The following is a 20,379-nucleotide window of genomic DNA, read 5'->3' as shown; positions in this document are numbered from 1 at the left end:
GAAATAAACGAACGAATGAATAAAGAAGTTGAGGTTTACAGGAACACCTTGATTAAGCCCAGCCAAGAACAACATTTTTATTTTTTATCATCAAACTATCAGAATAACCTTGATGTGTGCACTTTATTTTAATGAATATCAGCTGTATCTGTATGTTAGTACGGTGGCTTATATTAGGTTTTTTTTACTGGATGAAACTGTTGAGTTGTTTTGATTTTTAAATTTGGCACCAAATATAGCAAAAATCTAAATTAAAATCTGAGAAATGAACATAAATTGACTTAAAATTTGTCATGTTTATGAGCAGATGTTGATTCTCCAATAAAATTCAGAAAAGAAAATGCCCATTTAGGTGTGAATTTAAATCCTTTACTTTTGATTTTCTCAATAATTAGAACCAAGATTGAAACTATGTTTAGGCACAATTTAATAAGAAAGTAATTTAGTTGTTTTTTCCTGACAACTTTACAGCCATTCTTGACATGTTTCAGGCTGAACCGCAGTTATACCTCTTTGCTGTCTTCCAGGGCTTGCATGATCGATGCAACGATCAGATTTGCCAGAGCCAGTATCACAAAAGTGGAGAAGTAAATGGGTGAGAAGAACCAGACGAGAAATCTCAGACACTCGGAGTCATCAGGCCGACATTCCTTCATCGTGTCCTGCAAAGCAAAGGGTGAAGCCATTTCAGTGATAATATACTGTATTGTAGATGGTACAGGTGTGAGCAAAACAAAACCATACGTGGAGTTTGCATGCATGTAAATGCACGAGTGTTCATACTTTCCAGATCCCGGTCCAGTTGTCTCCAGTACAGACTCTGTAGAGTGTGAGGAGAGCCATGGGGAAGTTGTTGAAGTTTCTGTGCTGATGTAGCCCCAGACACGGATTATCAGGAGAACACTCTGATCAACACAGAGATAAACAAAGCAGATGGCTAATGTTGAGATTTTTATTTGAGTGATGCAGCTTCTGCTGGAAAATGTCAAATATGAAAACCGCCACTGGATCCAGCGGTAAGTTAATTTTTTTTTTTCAACGTTTTATGTTAGTAGTGTCACTAACCTAACTTGCCAAAGAGCTCCGCTCCTGGTGTGGTGTAGATAAAAGAGAAAAACATGAAAAGGAGACATGTATTCCCAACCTGGAACAAAAGCATACGTTCAATTCTCTGCTTAACAAACCTCATAATCAAGAACCTGAAATCTCAAAGTATTTTTTGCACCTAAAAGGAAAACTAACATTTCAATACCTCAGTCTTAAAGTACATAAAATATCTCAATATGTATGAAAAAATTTAGAAAGAAGGGTCAAATGCAGGATAACTATACCACTTGTTCGCCCCTAAGTAAAGTCAGACTGAACCAGACCCACAGAACCTAAAACAGATGGTTGGCAATGCTGTCTGACGTTTACGTCTGACTGAAGTCTAGGCCGTAATATGCACACCGTCGGTGCAGATTTATGTCTTTATTTGTGACTCGTGTCAGTCATGTTTACCCCAGTTAGAGTCTTTATAATGGTATTCAGCAGGACTCATGTTTTTGGCCTTCAACACTAGAAACAAACAGGAGAACATGTTCATGTATACACACACACACCCACACACACACACAAACACATCTTTACAATAAGAGAAATTTCTCTTTTTGTTCCGTGCCTGTGTGAGAGTCTGCAGACTCTCAGGAAGCTGGGATTGAAAGGATTGGTGTTTGTCATCCTTATATTACAGAGAACAATGCTGGAAAGCCAGATGACTGAAGCATCCAGGAGGTTCCAGCTAAACACACAAACATTGTCAGGGACTTAAAGCACAAGAAAAGAGAAGAAGAGCAACTCAGCTCATTCCAGTGGATTACCTGTCTTTTAAAAACTTCACGACACCAAACGCCACCAGTGTCAGCTGAACCTCAATGATCGGAATGATCAAAAACGCATAGTTGGGGTACTCTATGACTGGTTATGTACTAAAATAACACACACATGCAGCATTGTTACAACCATGTTGCACGGTTCAGGTTCATTCAGGCTTTGATTGGTCAGTGGTGAGTGTATGCATGCAAATGTGCGAATGCCAAAAACATTGATGATAATGATGAAAGTGACAGACAGATCCAGGGCTTCACTGGTACACAACTTATATAAAAGGTGTCGGATCTGGGAGCAGTCTGTAAAAGACGCTGTTTTCTCTTTCTCTAAGTAAACATGTAAGGCACAAAGATATTTAACATTTGCAGAGACAGGAAAATATTCATCACTTGACACTTTCAGAGTTGCTCTCATCCATAGATGTAAAGAAAAAAGAAACCTACTCCTGCTCATGTAAATCAGCTGTGTGTTCGGCCTTACCAGCTGACTCCCTTTCAGGCTCCTGCCCTTTGCTCTCATGTTCTTGGTTTTTCAGCTTTGTCCTCATCTTTCTCCTTCAGCTGACACTGGTGAAACGTCTCCACCATCACAGCGATGAACATGTCTAGCAAAAAGAAGGTCATCACCACAAAGCAGATGAAATAAGTCCATGTGTTGTAGTTCTATAGGCTGTAAGAAATGAGGGAAGACAAATCCAGGTTAAAGTCTGATTTTGACTGAACTGCTATATAGTTTTGTTTTTTGGGTTTTTTTTTTTTACGCTAAAAAGATTCTTTAAAAGAAATTAAGAATCAAACAACAATTTTTGGTGCGAGTATTTGCTGTTAGAAAAAGCCCCGGAAATGCAGGAGATGGTCTCCTATCTCTGTAGTTATTCTTATGGTGATTAATATTGGATGAAACTTGGCACAACTTCTATTTCTGGGGATAATAAGTGTAGAAAGTACCTGCTGGTCAACTCCTACAGCATCCAGGCCGTCATACATGAGGTTCACTCAGCTGTCCTCTGAGAACATCACAAACAGGGAGAGCAGAGCCTAAATGGGAAACAGATAAAACACACTGGTCAGTGTCCACTAAGTCTGCAGGAAATAATGATCAGAAAAAACAATAATATCATAACCTTTGTTTGGAGTATTAGTAACGACGAGGTAATACAAAAAGTGTTTATTATATTCAAGGAAATGGATGAAAATCCATTGAGAAAAAAACATTTCAAGCTGTGATAAACATACAAAATAGCAAAGATTTATGTTCCCGGCCTTGTGAATAAAGTGTGGATTGATGAAAGTAAATCTGAGGATGGGTTCTATGAGTTCTATCACTATAAGTCAAAGGGCTGAAGAGAAAATGTCAGTGTATCTGGGTTAAATTTAGAAACATTCGGTCATTTGCTCAGATATAGCTGTGTTGCCAGATCTGGTGAGGATGTGTTGAGTCCTTGTCCATTAAATACATTTTCTCCTCACATTTTTTTCATGAAAATGACCTTTTAGTGTCCATGTTCAAGGGATTTGCTACTTCTGTAAAATGGGTCCACTATGGTTGACTGGATTGCAAGAATTGATCAGATTCTCGGGACCTGCTGCTGGGCTCTGAAGGGGGCGGGTCAGTCAGGGAGATGCAGGACATTTACCTTCAGTGAGGCGTCTCATTTCTGAACAGACCGCTGGATTGGTGTCATGCTCTGATTTCATGGATTAAGTTTCATATTGAATGTAATGTGGGATGGCATCAGTGCAAATTTTCCGTTCTTCCTTTCCTTTCTGGAACTGCTAGATTTCAGTCCATACCTGCAGCATGTTGTCAAAGTTGTACTCCTTTCGCACCCGGTGGTAGTTGGCTGCCATACAGTCTGACTTGTTGACAAGTTGCTTACATCCTCACCCACACAGCAGAAGAACTTCCCTTTAAACAACTAAAGACAGAGTTTTATGTTTTAACGCTGTCCTGAAAGCGTCTGTTATTTCCATTAAGAGGTATTTGTCTGATGACCACCTGGCTCAGTGCTCTCCAGCAGATTGGTTAATCAAGATGAAAAAAAAAAAGATAAAAGATATGTATCTGCCTTACCTGTATGCCAAAGAAGAAGAAGACACAGCAGATAAGTACGACGTTGCTAACTGGTTTCACGGATGCTGTCAGAGATTCCACAGCCAGCTCCAACTTTGGTGATAGTTTAATCATCCTTAACCACAAAAACATGAACAAATTATTGTTCATTGGACTCAGTGTATGTATATGAGGATAAAAATTGAGACAATAAGGAAGCAAAACTTAGATGAGAAAATGTAGACCCCAAAAAAACCCAAATATAATACCTAGGTGGGTGAAGAGCTCGACGCAGACGAAAGACTTTCAGAATATCTGAGCTTTTTCCAGATCCATCACTGTGATCCAGATTTTAGACTATACAGAGATGTCACCAATAAACCGTCCGACATGTTGCAAGGGGATCAGAAGTAGCTTGAATTTCCAATGATCATCCACTGCTATGACCTGTCATCAAATAAAAACAGGTCTTTAATCACCAACATATTTAAAACCTCACTTCATTTATAGCTTTAACATAATTAATCTTAAAAAAACTCTAGCAGGCCCATCTTTGCATCCATTCATAGTTGTGACACTCCTTGTATGATTCAGATCATCAAAAGTAAAATGTGCAGAAAGCTTCACATGTTCTGTCTTCTTTCTTTCAACAATGAGAAACAAACATGTTCTGTCAAAGATGCTGAATAAATGGTAAAACCTTTCTCATCACTCGCTCTGTCATGAACACACCTTTAAAAAAAAGCGAGTCTCCGCATCGAACATCGAAATGTGTCCAGGTAGGAAATCAGAAAGCCGCTCATCTTTAGATGCATCTTGAGAGCCTCTGAGTAGAAAATAAAAAGTTACATCTTCAGCTGTGGAGCACGATGATGTGGAACTTCTAGAGAGGCATTTTCATCAGATGTGTTGGTGGGCTTTTAGAGGAACAGCAGAGAAAGAAAGTTTGTTTGTTTCTAGGTGAATACAGGTGTTTCTGTGAGCTGGACTGAAAAAGCCATGATAGAGTAATGGACTAAAATGATGTCAGATCCACACCTGAGTCTAGAAGCTCTCAACCACATTCCCGACAAGGACATTCAGGGGAACATTTTTTTTCCCAGCATGATGATGACCACAAAGTACAGTGCAGACCACGGAGAGGTGGAAGCCATGGTGTTGTACACATAGACTGTATACACACATTTTATCATGTCCAAATGTGGACTCAGAGACAAGTTGTACATTCTGGATTAAAAGAAAAGGAAAACAAACAGACAAAAGCATGTTGACTACAGTTGCAGGAGAGGTATTTCCAGTGTTCTCTCTCGGAGAAGTGAGATTTCAGATAATTGGTCATGGAAACAACAAGCATTTAAAGGTCTCATCTTGTTTCCCGGTAACTTGCAGATGAATATTATGCTTCAAACCATATTTTCACTGTTTAACTTAACAAACCATATTTTCACTGTTTAACTTAACAGCTTTCAAGGCAAAGACATAGATAGATAAGATAAATATAAAAAGATAGATAAGATAAAAATAAGACATTTATTTCACAAAATAAGACAGACCACAGTTTGTGAGACTGAAATGAAATGAAAAATACTTTATTAATCCCCAAAGGGAAATTCAATCGTGTGAAAGGTTGTGGAAAGGTTGTGTGTCTGAGATGGAGGTCAGCAGCACTGGTGCACCACAAGGAACTGTACTCTGGCCATTCCTCTTCACACTGTACACCTCAGACTTCCAGTACAACTCTGAGTCCTGTCATTTGCAGAAATACTCTGATGACTCTGCAGTTGTGGGGTGTATCAGGGATGGACAAGAAGCAGAGTACAGAGAACTGGTCAATCAGTTTGTTAAATGGTGCGGTGAAAATCATCTCATATTAAATAGCAGCAAAACAAAAGAGATGATTGTTGACTTCAGGAGGAAGAAGAATAAACAAAGCACTGTTTCCATCCTGGGAGAGGAGGTGGAGGTGGTGGAGGAATACAAGTATCTTGGAGTTCAGCTGGACAACAAACTGGACAGGAAATGCAACACTGACTACATCTACAAGAATGGTCAGAGCAGACTGTACTTCTTAAGGAAGCTGAGATGGTTTAACGTCTGCACCAAGATGTTGCATATCTTCTATAAGTCTGTTGTGGAGAGTGCAGTCAGCTTTGCAGCATCTGCTGGGGTAGTAGCATCAGAACCAGAGACTTGAAGAGAATCAACAAACTGATCCAGAAATCTGGTTCTGTACTTGGAGTAACTCTGGAGCCGCTGGAGCTGATTGTCCAAAGAAGAATGCTGCACAAGCTGATGAAGATGATGGAGGATTCTTCACACCCTCTCCACAACACAGTGATGAAACAACAAAGTGTGTTCAGTGAGAGGCTTCTTCAGGTCCGATGCAAGACTGAAAGATAAAGAAGATCCTTCCTGCCAGCAGCCATCAGTCTCCGGAACAAGACCTCCTCAAATTAATTATTATTATATACTACAATATTTAATTTCCCTTTGGGGATTAATAAAGTATTTTTCATTTCATTTTCATTCATTTTAAGTCTTTTGAACATCACATCGACTCAAGGATGACACTTTCCTGATCATTTTTAGGTTTAATGACAGTAAACCCGCAAATTCACCCTGAGAGTTGGGGGAATACACAGAAAAGGCGTATAAATTACAATCTGCACTCTTTTTTTTTTTTTTTTTGTTACAAGTAAATTTACATTTTATTTACTTTTGTCCAGTTTTTTTTCACACTTTATTACATCTCATAGAGACAATTACAAGAAAGAAAACTAGGCAAGGCATTTTCCTTATGTAAAATTAACATACAAACAGAACCATAAAGAACAACTTACTGGGTCAAACATTTTACAGCATCATAAAGATTAGCAACAGTCTGATTAGGATTATTAATATGTTTCATGGAGGACAGGAATATTCTAAATTAATTTTTAAATCAGTTTATATTTGGCACCTGTTTTTTCCATTTATTTTTGTGAACATGGTATTCATCCATAATTATAATATTTGTCAGAAGAGAAATCACTTTTGTAAGTTTTGAGTTGTAAAAAATAATATCTTCAATTGTGAATTGTTCAGTTCCACTAATTTTACTACTTAACCCCATGTGTGAATATCTTGCCAGAATCTCCTACTCACTGAGCATAGGAAGAACAGATGCTGTTTGTTCAGGATTCTCATGACAAAATTCACAGGGATAAATCTGCACTCTTAAATCCTTTACAATAAATTTAAATCTCCCAGTAAACTTATAAATTTGATCTATGTGGCAATATAAACATTCAAATAGCCATGCTATTAACATGTTAAACATGCCTTGTTCCTCTAACAAGGGGGCTGCAAATCATAAAAAAGAAAAGAAATATATATATTCATCTGGAAATCCGAAACACTTTTTACCATATTTTCATTGATTAAGTTCGTTCGCGCCTGAACTGATGGGCGGAAGTACCTTCAAAATAAAAGCTTTAACGTAAAGTTAACAGTAGCTGATGACAAAGATGGAGAATAAGTAAATAAAATGTTGCCCTAAGAGATTACTTAGGGTTATTTATAATTGTTCATGTCAATATTAGTATAATTATCCATGCAGGTCATGTTATTTTGGGCCCCTTTAAAGTTAAAATCTAAATATAGAATTAAAAGACCAAAAGTTAATTAATGAACAGACTGATGGCATGTTGCAGAGGAGACTTCTTATATCTTTACATACAAGTCTCTCCAGCTTTTTGACCATAACAAAGTAAAAAAGCCTGTGTTCTTCTAAAAGCTGCTCAGTAATAATACCGACTGGAAACATTCATTATTGCTTATCTTAACACTTACCGGGAAAAGAAGCCGTGAGCTGAAAAGTTTCTTCAATTTCAGTTGATTGAAAAATGAAAACAAAGCTCGAGTGATGGCTTAATGTTTGTAAGAAATCTTTACTTTCAAATTTCAGGCTCTGGAAGATAAAGTGGAATATTTTTAAGAGAAAACCTCGACAAAGCAGAACGACATTGTTTCAGCTCATCATCATCTCCATTCAACAACATGAATAATCTTACGCGGTTTGTTTGGAAGAAACTTGTTTTTTTTTTTTTTGTTTTTTTTTTGTCTCTTAGGTGGTTTGTATGAACATGTGAATCAAACAGCCCTTCTATGTTTACAAAAGGCGTTTGTTGTTTTCCGTCGTAGCGTCGTCTGCTCATGATGCATTTATGTACGGCTCGGAAAAACGTTATTCAATATGTAAAAAATTAATTAAGTGGTTATAATTGTGATATAGTCATAGTTGTGATAGCTGTAAAAGTGCGGGAGATTGAGATCAGAGATGCGAGAAGTGCGGGGGACATGCCCCCCGTGTACTCCGCATCTGCTACGCCCATGACCGCAACTATGCGTGGTATTCTTGCGTGGCAAAGTAGTGTAGCTTAAAGAAGAAGTAGCTTAACGCTTCATGGTAGAAACTCCGGGGTTCTCAAACCTACCATTTACTACTTTATGTAGTCTTTATGTACTTTATGTAGTCAGCTATATATTAACTGAGTCTGTTTAGCCCGAGTTACTTGTACTGTTACTATGGTTACATGGTAAGACTTATGTTCCCGGAGCATTAAAAATAAAACTGTTTCCTTCAACAGTTTCAACATAACCTAGTTTCCGTGAACGAACCACCAGGTGTGTTTTGGTTTGTCCTGTCCAGTATAAAGAGTAGTGATCAGAGTTTAGCAGGTTTCAGGTTCTGATGTCCTGACTGGGTGTGAAAGAGACAGACAGGGAAATGTGGGGATTAACGATGAGAGCATCCTCCCTCCCCCCACGTCTCTCCAATCTCTCCGCGAGACAGTGAACATGTCACAGTAAACATGTCGGTCCGGGCGGTCTCGTCTCTGTCCGGGGTCCTGAAACCTCTCTTTAGCTACAGTTTTCCCAAGGTGAGTGGTTTCCCTAATGTCCAGTTTGTCGCTAAAATTACTGCAGTTTGCCTTGAAAACATGTTAACCGGTCGGTTTGACAAGAGCTGGAGGTAAATGTAGTTAAGAAGATTAACAGCTTGTTTGTTTAGTTAGCTGACGTCGCTAACAGGAGCAACGTCACTTCCGGTTAGCTCAGGTTAGCTTCTTTCTTTGCTCTCCCATCAGCACCACAGTATATTTCTAATTTCTTCTGTCATCTGCGGATAAAAGTTTATTTTATTATTTGTTTTACAGATTTAGTCAACATAACTGCATATCTTTGTGTTAACTTTAGCTGAAGTTACTTTAATTTCTGCTGATCATTGAAATTGTTTCCTCTTAAATGTGGTTAACAGTTCCTGAAGGCAGTATTATATTATATTATATTATATTATATTATATTATATTATATTATATTATATTATATTATATTATATTATATTATATGAGAATTCTATATGTTATAATTACATTATAATTATATGTATTATATTATATAAGAAGGCAGTTCCTTTATAATTTCTACAGTTTTTTGATAAATCTTTGGTAAGACTTAAACTTAGGCAAGACAAGTTTACTTGTATAACACGAGTCGACAACAGCGTGCTTTACAGAAGCACTGAAACCCTAGAAAACAAAACAGAAGAGAAAAAGAAAGTTAAAAATTGTATTAAAGATTTAAGATTCAAGCTTAAAAGAAACAGTGCAGACTTAGACATTTAAATGAAAACCATTCAAATACAGCTGAGAACATGTCTTTAACCTTAAATTTAAGAACCAGCAGGAAAAAATATTTGATTTTGTTTCTCTTTGTCTCAGCAGGACCAGTGTGAAACTGGATCTATAGGACATTTTTCCACTGAGCCAACGACTATATGGATTGAAATAAACATATCCTGTCTGTTATAGACTAATCTGAAATTTTTGTTTCGTTCCCAAAATTAAATTTCTGATATTACTGCATTCATATTGCTGTAAGATTTTGACAGTCCCAAAAAAAGCTAGCTCAGTCAGACTGGTTTTCACCTACCACAAAGCCACTGGGTGGGCCACAAGCTCCTGTCATGCTCTGCCCCCGCCCTTCGACCCAAAGTAAAGAAGAAGATAGTAGACCCACATTTATGTGCCGTTGCGGGTTGCAATGCTAAGAAGAATCATAAGCATATAGCTGTCATACGTTACTCAAACACTGTGCTGCAAGAAAGTTTCTCAGTCATATCAATGGAATGAACCACATGATGATTTGTGGTCGACACCACACAAAAGAGCCTTTCATTACCTGGCAGCAGAAAGAAAGTGCTTCACCAGTAAGTTAAATTGAGGATTTGAAATTTATTGAGAAGATAGCCCCTTGAGATGATACATCTAATTTTTGAGGGGGTCCTCAACACAGACAGACAGATACAGATAACAACACAATCCTTACATAACCACAACATTCACACTAGACAAAAGCTCTCTAATTGCCCCTATAAACCCAACCCTCTGTACAAGCGAAATAAAATTCATTTCCCAGAAAAGTACAGGATATCCATGGACATACACATTTAAATAACAATCGTGATGGGTCATTGCACAGCATAACTAAAAAAAAAAAACTTGTTTAGAAGAATACAACAATACCAGAAGCAAGAGCAAGTTGTTTGTAAGTAGCTGAATATATTGGTCCTAAATCTTTGCTGAGAAGTGATGGATCTGATTGACAAAGGTAAATTGTTCCAGTCTGATGGGGCTTTGCATTTGAATGTTTGACAGCCAAATTCTTTCTTAATTAATTAATTATTTCATGTAATAATAAGTTATTGGAGCTATGAAAACACGTCTAAAAACAAGCCCATTTAGATGTCTGGAGCAGACATATTAGCTTGACACCCTCAAGTCAAGACTTTACTATTTTAACATTAGGATTCTGATGCATTCACTTTTAGACAAGCATAAACCTGGAGCTGGGCGATATGATGATATATATCCATTGGACGATAGAAAATGTCTATTTTTTTATATGAGGCGCTATCGTTTACGCCACAATAAGGTGCTTTACTGCAGTATTTTACATCAAGATGCGCTTTACGGCATGCAGGTTGCAGTATATAAACAAACAAGGGGGCAGATGGTAGCAGAAGCATTTCAGAGCAGGATAATTCACTAAAAGATGACCAGCCAACCCAAACTGATGAGCTTGTTCATAAAAGAGGGGAAATTTCTGTTGCACGGATGTGGTTTGGTTATAAAAAGACCGACGTGGAACCGACAACAGACTAGGTCACAGTCCCGACAACGGACTCCGACACAACTAACTCATTTTATCACTTGTGCAGGAATCAGGATAAAGAACACAGAATAAAGTAAAGATTCAACAAGCAAAAGCTGCAAAAGCATCGTCAAGTGGAGGCAAAAGCTCGTAATAAACTCCAGACGCAAATGCTGTAACAGGCTTTTACCCTGGAAACGTCATACGGCCATAGTCCCCCCAGATGGAAGGAGATCACTCCTGCTGTTGCCAAGAACAGCTGAAACATAACTGATGACTGACACAACATTACACACACAGTTTTATATGGTTATGTATATTGTTATACACGTGATACAAAATGAGCTATATCGAGATATGAGACTTTGGTCACATCGCCCAGCCCTACATGAATCCCTTCACCTTCCTCCTCTGAGCTTGAAGCTGGCTCAGAGCTGAGCTGTACGGCTGGATAGCTCCTATAATAACCATCATTATTGTTGCAACGGTAATGTTTGGTTGTGTAGGTAAGGGGCTGTTGTCAGGCAAAGTGATCACACCGATGAGCGCTGTCCCCGCCCACAACTCAGAGACGAATTGCTAATGAGCTACTGATGCCCTGCAAAATCACAGTCTTAAAAAATGGCACTGGTTTTGTTATTTTGGTTAAAAACTTCGCAATCAACAATTTAAAAACCACTGAGAACATTTTAAAATAAGTAAAAAGTAAGTTTGGTGTGGGTCTTTAAGTCTCTCAGTATCTTTTTTTTTTCTGTGTTTTCAGACTTACAGAGCAGCAACATGTCAACACAGACACAAATCCACCTACACTGTGAGTTCTCTGCATGAGAAAAATGAAAAAAAACCCAAAAACATCTTGATATCTGGCCATCAGATCCAATGTTTACCTTTTGACCTTCCACTTGATCAAGTCCTGTTAGAACTGACTTCCCCTGGAAATCATTGGTCTTCAAATGTCTGTCTTTGTCCACCCCACCCCCCTGTTTTCTGTCCTATGCCCCACCTTCCTACCTCCATCTACCCCCACAAGAGCATAGTAAGTATTGCTGTTTATTAATTTGTTACGATCAGACCAGTTTTCTCATCACCAGTTTGACAGGGTTGTTTTAACTCGTGATTACAGCCTCCACCTGCGCAGTATGGAGGCAGACACACAGTGACCCTGATTCCTGGAGACGGCATCGGTCCAGAGCTTGCCAACCACGTACGAGAACTATTCCGGTGAGATTACTTAACCTGTAGGACAACAGCTGTACACAAAAACTGTCTCGTCCAAACAGGATTTGAATCTGTTGCCAATGTTGTGACTGACTAGTTTTAGTAGGACTTTGTTTTTCCACATGAGAGCAGCATGGAGCTATAGTGAGCTTCTATAGCAAGCCAAAGGGGCCAAAATTCACCACTCCAATGCCATGTTTCCAACGAAAAACATTGTATCCTGCCTCTCGCACACTGATTGCTGGGATAGGCTCCAGCTTCCTATGACCCTGAATTGGACAAAGCGGTCAAGAAAATAGATGGATAGATGTTAATTTAGTCTTAATTTTATTTGCATATTTATTCCAATATGAATAAAACAGTGTGCCATAATTGTTCCCGTCCTGTTTTCATCCTCCCATACCTGCCACAGGCGATAACTCTTAGGCTTCCTAAAGTCTCTGCTTGAGCTCAGTAACAGTTTCTGGTCAATCTGACTGGACAGTGTGGTTAAACTACGAGCTATGAAGCAGATTCCCCCTCATTTATTTCTAGTTTATTCTTGGCTTCTCAGCAGTTATCTGGAGTGAGATCTTAGTGCCATCAATGCTTCTCCAATGCAGCGCTTCCTCACGCGTTTGTTTTCAGATTCTGCTGTGTGCCGGTGGACTTTGAAGTGGTCAACGTTGACTCCACTTTGGCTGCGGAGGATGACATCAATAATGCCATCATGGCCATCAGACGTAACGGCGTTGCACTGAAAGGTCATTTTTGGACAATATATTCACATATCTTTTATAATAAATACAAGTTTCCAGACCTTATGTAAAGTAAGGAAATATCCATTATTACATTTAATTATGTACAAAATCCATCTAAACATGGACACATGTACCTGTATGAGGAAGAGTATTTAGCTAAAATGCTGAATTTCTGAACCTTGAATCAGTAGGCGAACATGTCTGTGTTTAATCAGGAAACATTGAGACCAACCACAACCTGCCACCCTCATACAAGTCAAGGAACAACCTGCTGCGGTAAGTCTCTACAGTGGAACATTAATGGTACATCCATAACAGCCTTTTTGATTTATGACATGATTCTGTTTGCTGGAAAAGTTTTTATTTAAACATTTTTCACGATAACTTTCTATGTCAGGATGCAGCAAACACAAATATAAAAGCTGGCAATGCCTTTGTCATTTGTCAAAACATGTCATCTTTGACAAAGTGGCATTTTAAATCTCTAACAGTTCAACACTAATATTACTCCATAACAGTAACATATATATATATATATATATATATATATATATATATATATATATATATATATATATATATATATATATATATATATATATATATATACATATATATATATATATATATATATATATATATATATATATATACATATATATATATATATATATATATATATATATATATATATATATATATATATATATATATATATATATATATATATATATATATATATATATATATATATATTACTCCATATATTATCATATTATGACATATATTACTCCATAACAGTAACATATATGTATATATATATATATATATATATATATATATATATATATATATATATATATATATATATATATATATATATATATATATATATATATATATATATATATATATGTATATGTATATATATATATATATATATATATATATGTATATATATATATATTACTCCATATATTATCATATTATGACATATATTACTCCATAACAGTAGTGCTGCTACACTTTAAAGTGTTTTCTGACAGAGTATAACATGACATTGTGACAGTTCCTGGAGACGGACTGTAATCTAAATCATCTGAACTTTTTGAGCCTGCACTGACTAAACCTCTTCACCCCCTGCGTTTACATTGCTCCAGCGTCAACAAGCAGCTGATGGAGCGAAGAGCGGCTGATCTGTGCTCTCGGTTGTTTTAAACACTTATGTTACTTCTGCAGTTACTTAACTGGCTTTAAGATAACGCTATGCTAGGTTGGCATAACTACTCCAATGTTATTGCGAACAAACTATTTGCCTACTGTATATCATACAATAGACAGTTTATTGTATTGTGTGTGTTATTGTGTATACTGTTACAGTACATTTATTATATTTACACCATACTGTAAATGATATGGATATGACATGCTGTAAAAGTATTGTATTTTATATAATAAGCTATTGCTTTGTGACATATTATACACCACAAGTAATGGTGTATAGCACAGTCAAACTCCAGTCCTCAGGGGCCGGTTTCCTGCATGTTTTAGTCGTCTCCATGCTCCAACACACCTGACTGAAATGAAAACATAGGTTGACAAGAAGCTGCTTGATCCATATGACTTGAATCAGGTGTGTTGGTAGAGAGAAACAACAAAAACCAGCTGGATGCCGGCCTTCTAGGCACCCCTGGTGTATAATATTGTGTACTAATGCTACATTACTTTAAGATATTTCATTTTTATGTTTACATTGACACCTTGTTTAATCTTTGTGTGTGTGTGTTAGTGATGCCCTAATTGCTCCACTGCTTGTGTTTTTTAACCTGTAACTTGTTTTTTTGGTTTCAAACTGTGACATCCAGTCATAGAACTACTCTGTGTGCCATAATATGCCCATCAAAAGAAAAAAAAAGAGAACTGAACTAAACTGAGTTCCTCTTGGCAGGACCAGTCTGGATCTGTATGCAAACGTGATGCACTGCCAGTCTCTGCCCGGCGTGAGGACTCGCCACAGAGATGTGGACATTATGATAATCAGGGAGAACACAGAGGGAGAGTACAGCAGTCTGGAACATGAGGTGTGTTGCCACGGCTTCTCTTTCTGGACATCAGCTCCGTCTGAGCTCCTTTCCATCTCTGCAGAACGTTCCCGGTGTCATCGAGTGTCTGAAGATCATCACCAGGACCAAATCCTTACGGATCGCCGACTATGCATTCAGAATGGCTCGGGACAAAGGACGAAGACGAGTCACAGCTGTTCATAAAGCTAACATCATGTCAGTTTCTGACGAGTCCATGTCTGTCCCTTTCTCTGTAACTGTCATCCACCCTCAGACATCTGACATGTCCTACTGGTTCCTCATGGTGACAGGAAGTTGGCTGACGGACTCTTCCTGGAGTGTTGTAAGGAGGTTGCCAGCGGTTACCCAGAAATCACCTTTGACAGCATGATTGTGGACAACACCACCATGCAGGCATGTCCATACAGATACATACATACCCAAACATTCCCATATATGTCCATACACATTAATACATGTCCAGATGTCTGCTAAATGACTGTAGAATAGAATAGAATAGAATAGAATAGATGTGTGCATACACTGCAGGACGTATATATCAATACGTCCACGTCCGCACACGTCCATACATGTACATGTATATATGTGTGTGTGAAATCAAGTAGTCACAACATGCTCATCTCAAGCGCTGAAGTTTGTATCTGAAGATGATGTTTCCATCTGAAGGCTTAATATCATCCCAACACACATCTAGTCCCTTAAAGAACTCTTCTGGTGGAGGTCTGGTCAATGTGGCCAGAGTAGGTGACCCTGCTGTACGAGGAGAAACCAGCATGTTCTCTTGCTTCCCAGCTGGTTTCCAGGCCCCAGCAGTTTGATGTGATGGTTATGCCCAACCTGTATGGAAACATTGTGAGCAACGTGTGCGCTGGGCTGGTTGGTGGACCTGGCCTGGTACCTGGAGCCAACTACGGAGAGGGCTACGCTGTGTTCGAGACGGTGAGACATGTTTTCTTCGAAAGCTTGAATTTGTGTAAAGTCCTCAGAAGTCTTTGTGTCAGAGACGTTCATCGACCTTCCACAGAAAAAATCATATTGATGAGAAAGGAGACGGACTGATGTCGATGAGATCGTGTGTTTTAGTCAGAATACCACAGCAGCACCTCTTTCAGTCATGTTTCCGTTCATTTTCCACAGAACTTTGACTTTTTCACTACAAAACCTGTAGACAACCAGATAGGGACGCCGCAACGTGCACAACCCCGCTCTGCCATGGAGGGAATTTCTCAGGAACAAACATTGTTCTTGTTCTTGTCATATCAAGAATTCTGTTGTTGTGAAACTGTTATGATGTGGTGGTTTGCTTTTTCCTTGGTTCTGGGTTCCTGTTTTATTTTGGTAGTATTTCCTGTTTGGTTCCCTTGTTTGTTTGTTTAGCTTTATTGATTTCCTGGTCATTGAGTTCACCTGCGTTCACTTAGTTAATTTGCTTCACCTGTTTCTTGTTTGGTTTTTCTGTGTATTTATACCCCTCGGTTTCAGTTGTGTTTGTTGGTTCATTGTCATTCTGTTAATTGTCATTTTGTTGCTCTGCCCTGCGAATAAACCTGAGTTCTGTAGACTGGCGCCCCGACTCCTGCATTTGGGTCCACCTCCCTCCAGCCACTGTGACAGAATGAACCAACCAAACGAGGACCCAGCGGAGATGATCACTCTCTTTGAATTTCTTCGTCGGGAGGCAGCCAAACACCTCCCGGCCTACGAGCCTCTGGACCCAGACCCTCTCTGGACCTCGCGACGAAAGAGACACTCCAGGCGCCGTAAGCAAAAACCCCCAGTGAGCATGACGAGTGACGAACTGGTGGGAATGCTGCTGGGGCTGGACGAAGAACCGGAACCAGTCGACACTGAGGTCCAGTCGCGGTTCTGGGGAACCAGACTGGCTATCAAGCCACCAGCTCCACGGTCCACGTATCCAGTGTCCCCGCCTGGTCCACGGTCTACGCCGCCCGCGGGACGCCCAGGTCCACGTCTCCGGCGCTGCGGGCTCCCACGCCAGCGCCCAGGTCCACGTCTCCGGCGCTGCGGGCTCCCACGCCAGCGCCCGGAACCCGTCCGGCGCTGCGGGCTCCCACGCCAGCGCCCGGAACCCGTCCGGCGCTGCGGGCTCCCACGCCAGCGCCCAGAGCCCGTCCGGCGCTGCAGGCTCCCACGCCAGCGTCCAGAGCTCGTCCACATTCCTTGCTCCATGTTCCCGAGGGGGTCCCAGGACGGGACGCTCCTCCCTTGCTCCATGTTCCCGAGGGGGTCCCAGGTCGGGACCCTTCTCCCCCGTCTCCAGTGTGCGGCGAGGAGGTCGCTCCTTCTCCCCCGTCTCCAGTGTGCGGCGAGGAGGTCGCTCCTTCTCCCCCGTCTCCAGTGTGCGGCGAGGAGGTCGCTCCTTCTCCCCCGCCTCCAGTGTGCGGCGAGGAGGTCGCTCCTTCTCCCCCGCCTCCAGTGTGCGGCGAGGAGGTCGCTCCTTCTCCCCCGCCTCCAGTGTGCGGCGAGGAGGTCGCTCCTTCTCCCCCGCCTCCGGTGTCCAACGTGGGGGATCCAGAGCCGGGCCTGCCTTCGTCGTCTCGGCCTCCCGGCCGTCCTCCAGAGCCGGGCCTGCCTTCGTCGTCTCGGCCTCCCGGCCGTCCTCCAGAGCCTGGCCTGCCTTCGTCGTCTCGGCCTCCCGGCCGCCCTCCAGAGCCGGGCCTGCCTTCGTCGTCTCGGCCTCCCGGCCGCCCTCCAGAGCCGGGCCTGCCTTCGTCGTCTCGGCCTCCCGGCCGCCCTCCAGAGCCTGGCCTGCCTTCGTCGTCTCGGCCTCCCGGCCGCCCTCCAGAGCCTGGCCTGCCTTCGTCGTCTCGGCCTCCCGGCCGCCCTCCAGAGCCTGGCCTGCCTTCGTCGTCTCGGCCTCCCGGCCGCCCTCCAGAGCCTGGCCTGCCTTCGTCGTCTCGGCCTCCCGGCCGCCCTCCAGAGCCTGGCCTGCCTTCGTCGTCTCGGCCTCCCGGCCGCCCTCCAGAGCCTGGCCTGCCTTCGTCGTCTCGGCCTCCCGGCCGCCCTCCAGAGCCTGGCCTGCCTTCGTCGTCTCGGCCTCCCGGCCGCCCTCCAGAGCCTGGCCTGCCTTCGTCGTCTCGGCCTCCCGGCCGCCCTCCAGAGCCTGGCCTGCCTTCGTCGTCTCGGCCTCCCGGCCGCCCTCCAGAGCCTGGCCTGCCTTCGTCGTCTCGGCCTCCCGGCCGCCCTCCAGAGCTAGGCCCTTTGGACTCTTTCCCCGGCCCTGTGCCCCTGGACTTTGTTTTTTCCCCTGGTTCCTCCTCCGGGCCCCCTCCTCCCGCCCGTCTCGGGACTCTGGACGTTTTTGGGGCCATCCGGTGGCTGGCCCTTGAGGGGGGGGGGGGGGGGGGTACTGTTATGATGTGGTACTGTTATGATGTGGTGGTTTGCTTTTTCCTTGGTTCTGGGTTCCTGTTTTATTTTGGTAGTATTTCCTGTTTGGTTCCCTTGTTTGTTTAGCTTTATTGATTTCCTGGTCATTGAGTTCACCTGCGTTCACTTAGTTAATTTGCTTCACCTGTTTCTTGTTTGGTTTTTCTGTGTATTTATACCCCTCGGTTTCAGTTGTGTTTGTTGGTTCATTGTCATTCTGTTAATTGTCATTTTGTTGCTCTGCCCTGCGAATAAACCTGAGTTCTGTAGACTGGCGCCCCGACTCCTGCATTTGGGTCCACCTCCCTCCAGCTACTGTGACAGAAACAAGTTTAATCCAGCATCACCTTCATTCTGCGTCTTTTCTGAAATCTCTCCAGTCAGTCAGTCAGTCAGATGCTGACTTTTGCTTTAGCTCTGTCCCTTTCTGTCTCTCTTTTTCTCTCTAGCTCCAATAATTTCCTGATGGCTTTCTTGAAAGAATCACACTGGTGAAGTTAGAAAAGTCCTGCGTGAGGACATCTGCAGACGTGTCGTGTTCTTCAGCAGCAGAGCATCATTCTAAGTGCAGACAGTTGATTTTTGCAGTTTTATTCGTCTTTTTCCTCATTGTCCTCGTTGCCATCCGTGCACACGCCACCACACGCCTGTGGACAGGCCACATGCCTTTGCACACGCTGCCAGCTCGCTGCCGCGCTGTAAATCAGTGCTAACCAGTCACAGGTGTGTGTGTGTGTGGACTGAGTGCAAAGGCACAGTGTGACTGAATGTAAGTGTAAATATCCTTTGTGCTGAGATCGTTGCTCTGCTCAGGAATGAGGACGACAGATGTCCGGATAAGCTGCTGTCGTGTGCAAAGTGAAACTCAGATGTAACATGATGTTTCAGGGTGAAAACAAAATAGAAAGTTTGTTTATTTTAGTCTCAGGATGCAGCAGGACAACAATGTTTCCCAGAATGTACATAATGGTCATCAGTGTACCATGAAAACCAGTCTGCCAGGTTTCTGTAGTCCTGATCTGAGCTGGTCTCTGTAGTCCTGAACATTAAACTCTGCTTCTTTTCTTCCTCTTCTCCAGTCACAGTCTGAACTCCAAAGTTTCCCTTCTGTGTTTTCACCGTCATGTGTGTGTGTGTGTGCGTGTGTGTTCAACACATCTTCAGCTGCTTCCCGTGTTTGTTATGAACAGGGAACCAGGAATACCGGGAAGAGCATAGCTAACCGGAACACAGCCAATCCCACTGCCATGCTGATGGCGTCCTGCCTGCTGCTGGACCACCTGAAGCTCCACGCCTACGCAGACATGATACGGCAGGCCATTCTGGCTGCTCTGGCTGAGACCCGGGTACGAGGCTGAGGCCTACACATCCATGATCACTGAAAGCAGGAAGGTTGTGTAACTGACATGTTTCTCTCCAGATCCACACCGCAGACCTGGGCGGCCAAGGGTCCACCACGGAGGTGGTCCAGGCCATCATGAATGTGGTTCAGAGCAGTGGACCCCAAACACTGAAGAGCTAGAAAGCTGCCAGCAGGATAGGATGGAAGTTCTCAGGAAACGTTTCTATGCAACGTCGGGATAAAACTGATTGCTTTGTTTTATAATCGGGTTTGAGTAGGTCAAAGTGTTTCCTGGTTGATGATGATGATGGAAATATTATCTCATGTTTTTATCGTCCCAACAGCCTCTGATGCTCCATTATGTTTTTGTTATGATTAGAAACTGTCAATTTAACTGAATTAAAACAAAAAACAACTAATTGTTATGATAATCTGAAGTTGAAGACAGAATCAGATCTAGAAACAAAAATGAGGATGGTGGACTGGATTT

At 41.7% G+C, this 20,379-nt stretch overlaps 1 protein-coding gene across 1 annotated transcript; it reads left to right on the top strand.

Moving 5' to 3' along the window:
* Positions 1–12,244: 12,244 nt before the first annotated feature.
* On the top strand, positions 12,245–20,069 carry LOC306755371 (isocitrate dehydrogenase [NAD] subunit gamma, mitochondrial-like; the record flags this gene model as incomplete). The annotated part of the gene is made up of 9 exons (XM_079239734.1): positions 12,245–12,336; positions 12,961–13,076; positions 13,289–13,349; positions 15,022–15,154; positions 15,219–15,352; positions 15,448–15,550; positions 15,950–16,096; positions 19,738–19,893; positions 19,968–20,069. The coding sequence occupies exons 2-9, from the start codon at positions 13,043–13,045 to the stop codon at positions 20,067–20,069; spliced, it is 870 nt and encodes a 289-aa protein (XP_079095860.1). The 5' UTR covers positions 12,245–12,336; positions 12,961–13,042.
* Between the last annotated feature and the right edge of the window lie 310 nt (positions 20,070–20,379).

Source organism: Telmatherina bonti (assembly GCF_933228915.1).
Source record: "Telmatherina bonti genome assembly, chromosome: 4".
Taxonomy (NCBI): domain Eukaryota; kingdom Metazoa; phylum Chordata; class Actinopteri; order Atheriniformes; family Telmatherinidae; genus Telmatherina; species Telmatherina bonti.
Note: the sequence above shows the minus strand (reverse complement) of the source record. Positions and strands in the feature narration are given on the sequence as shown.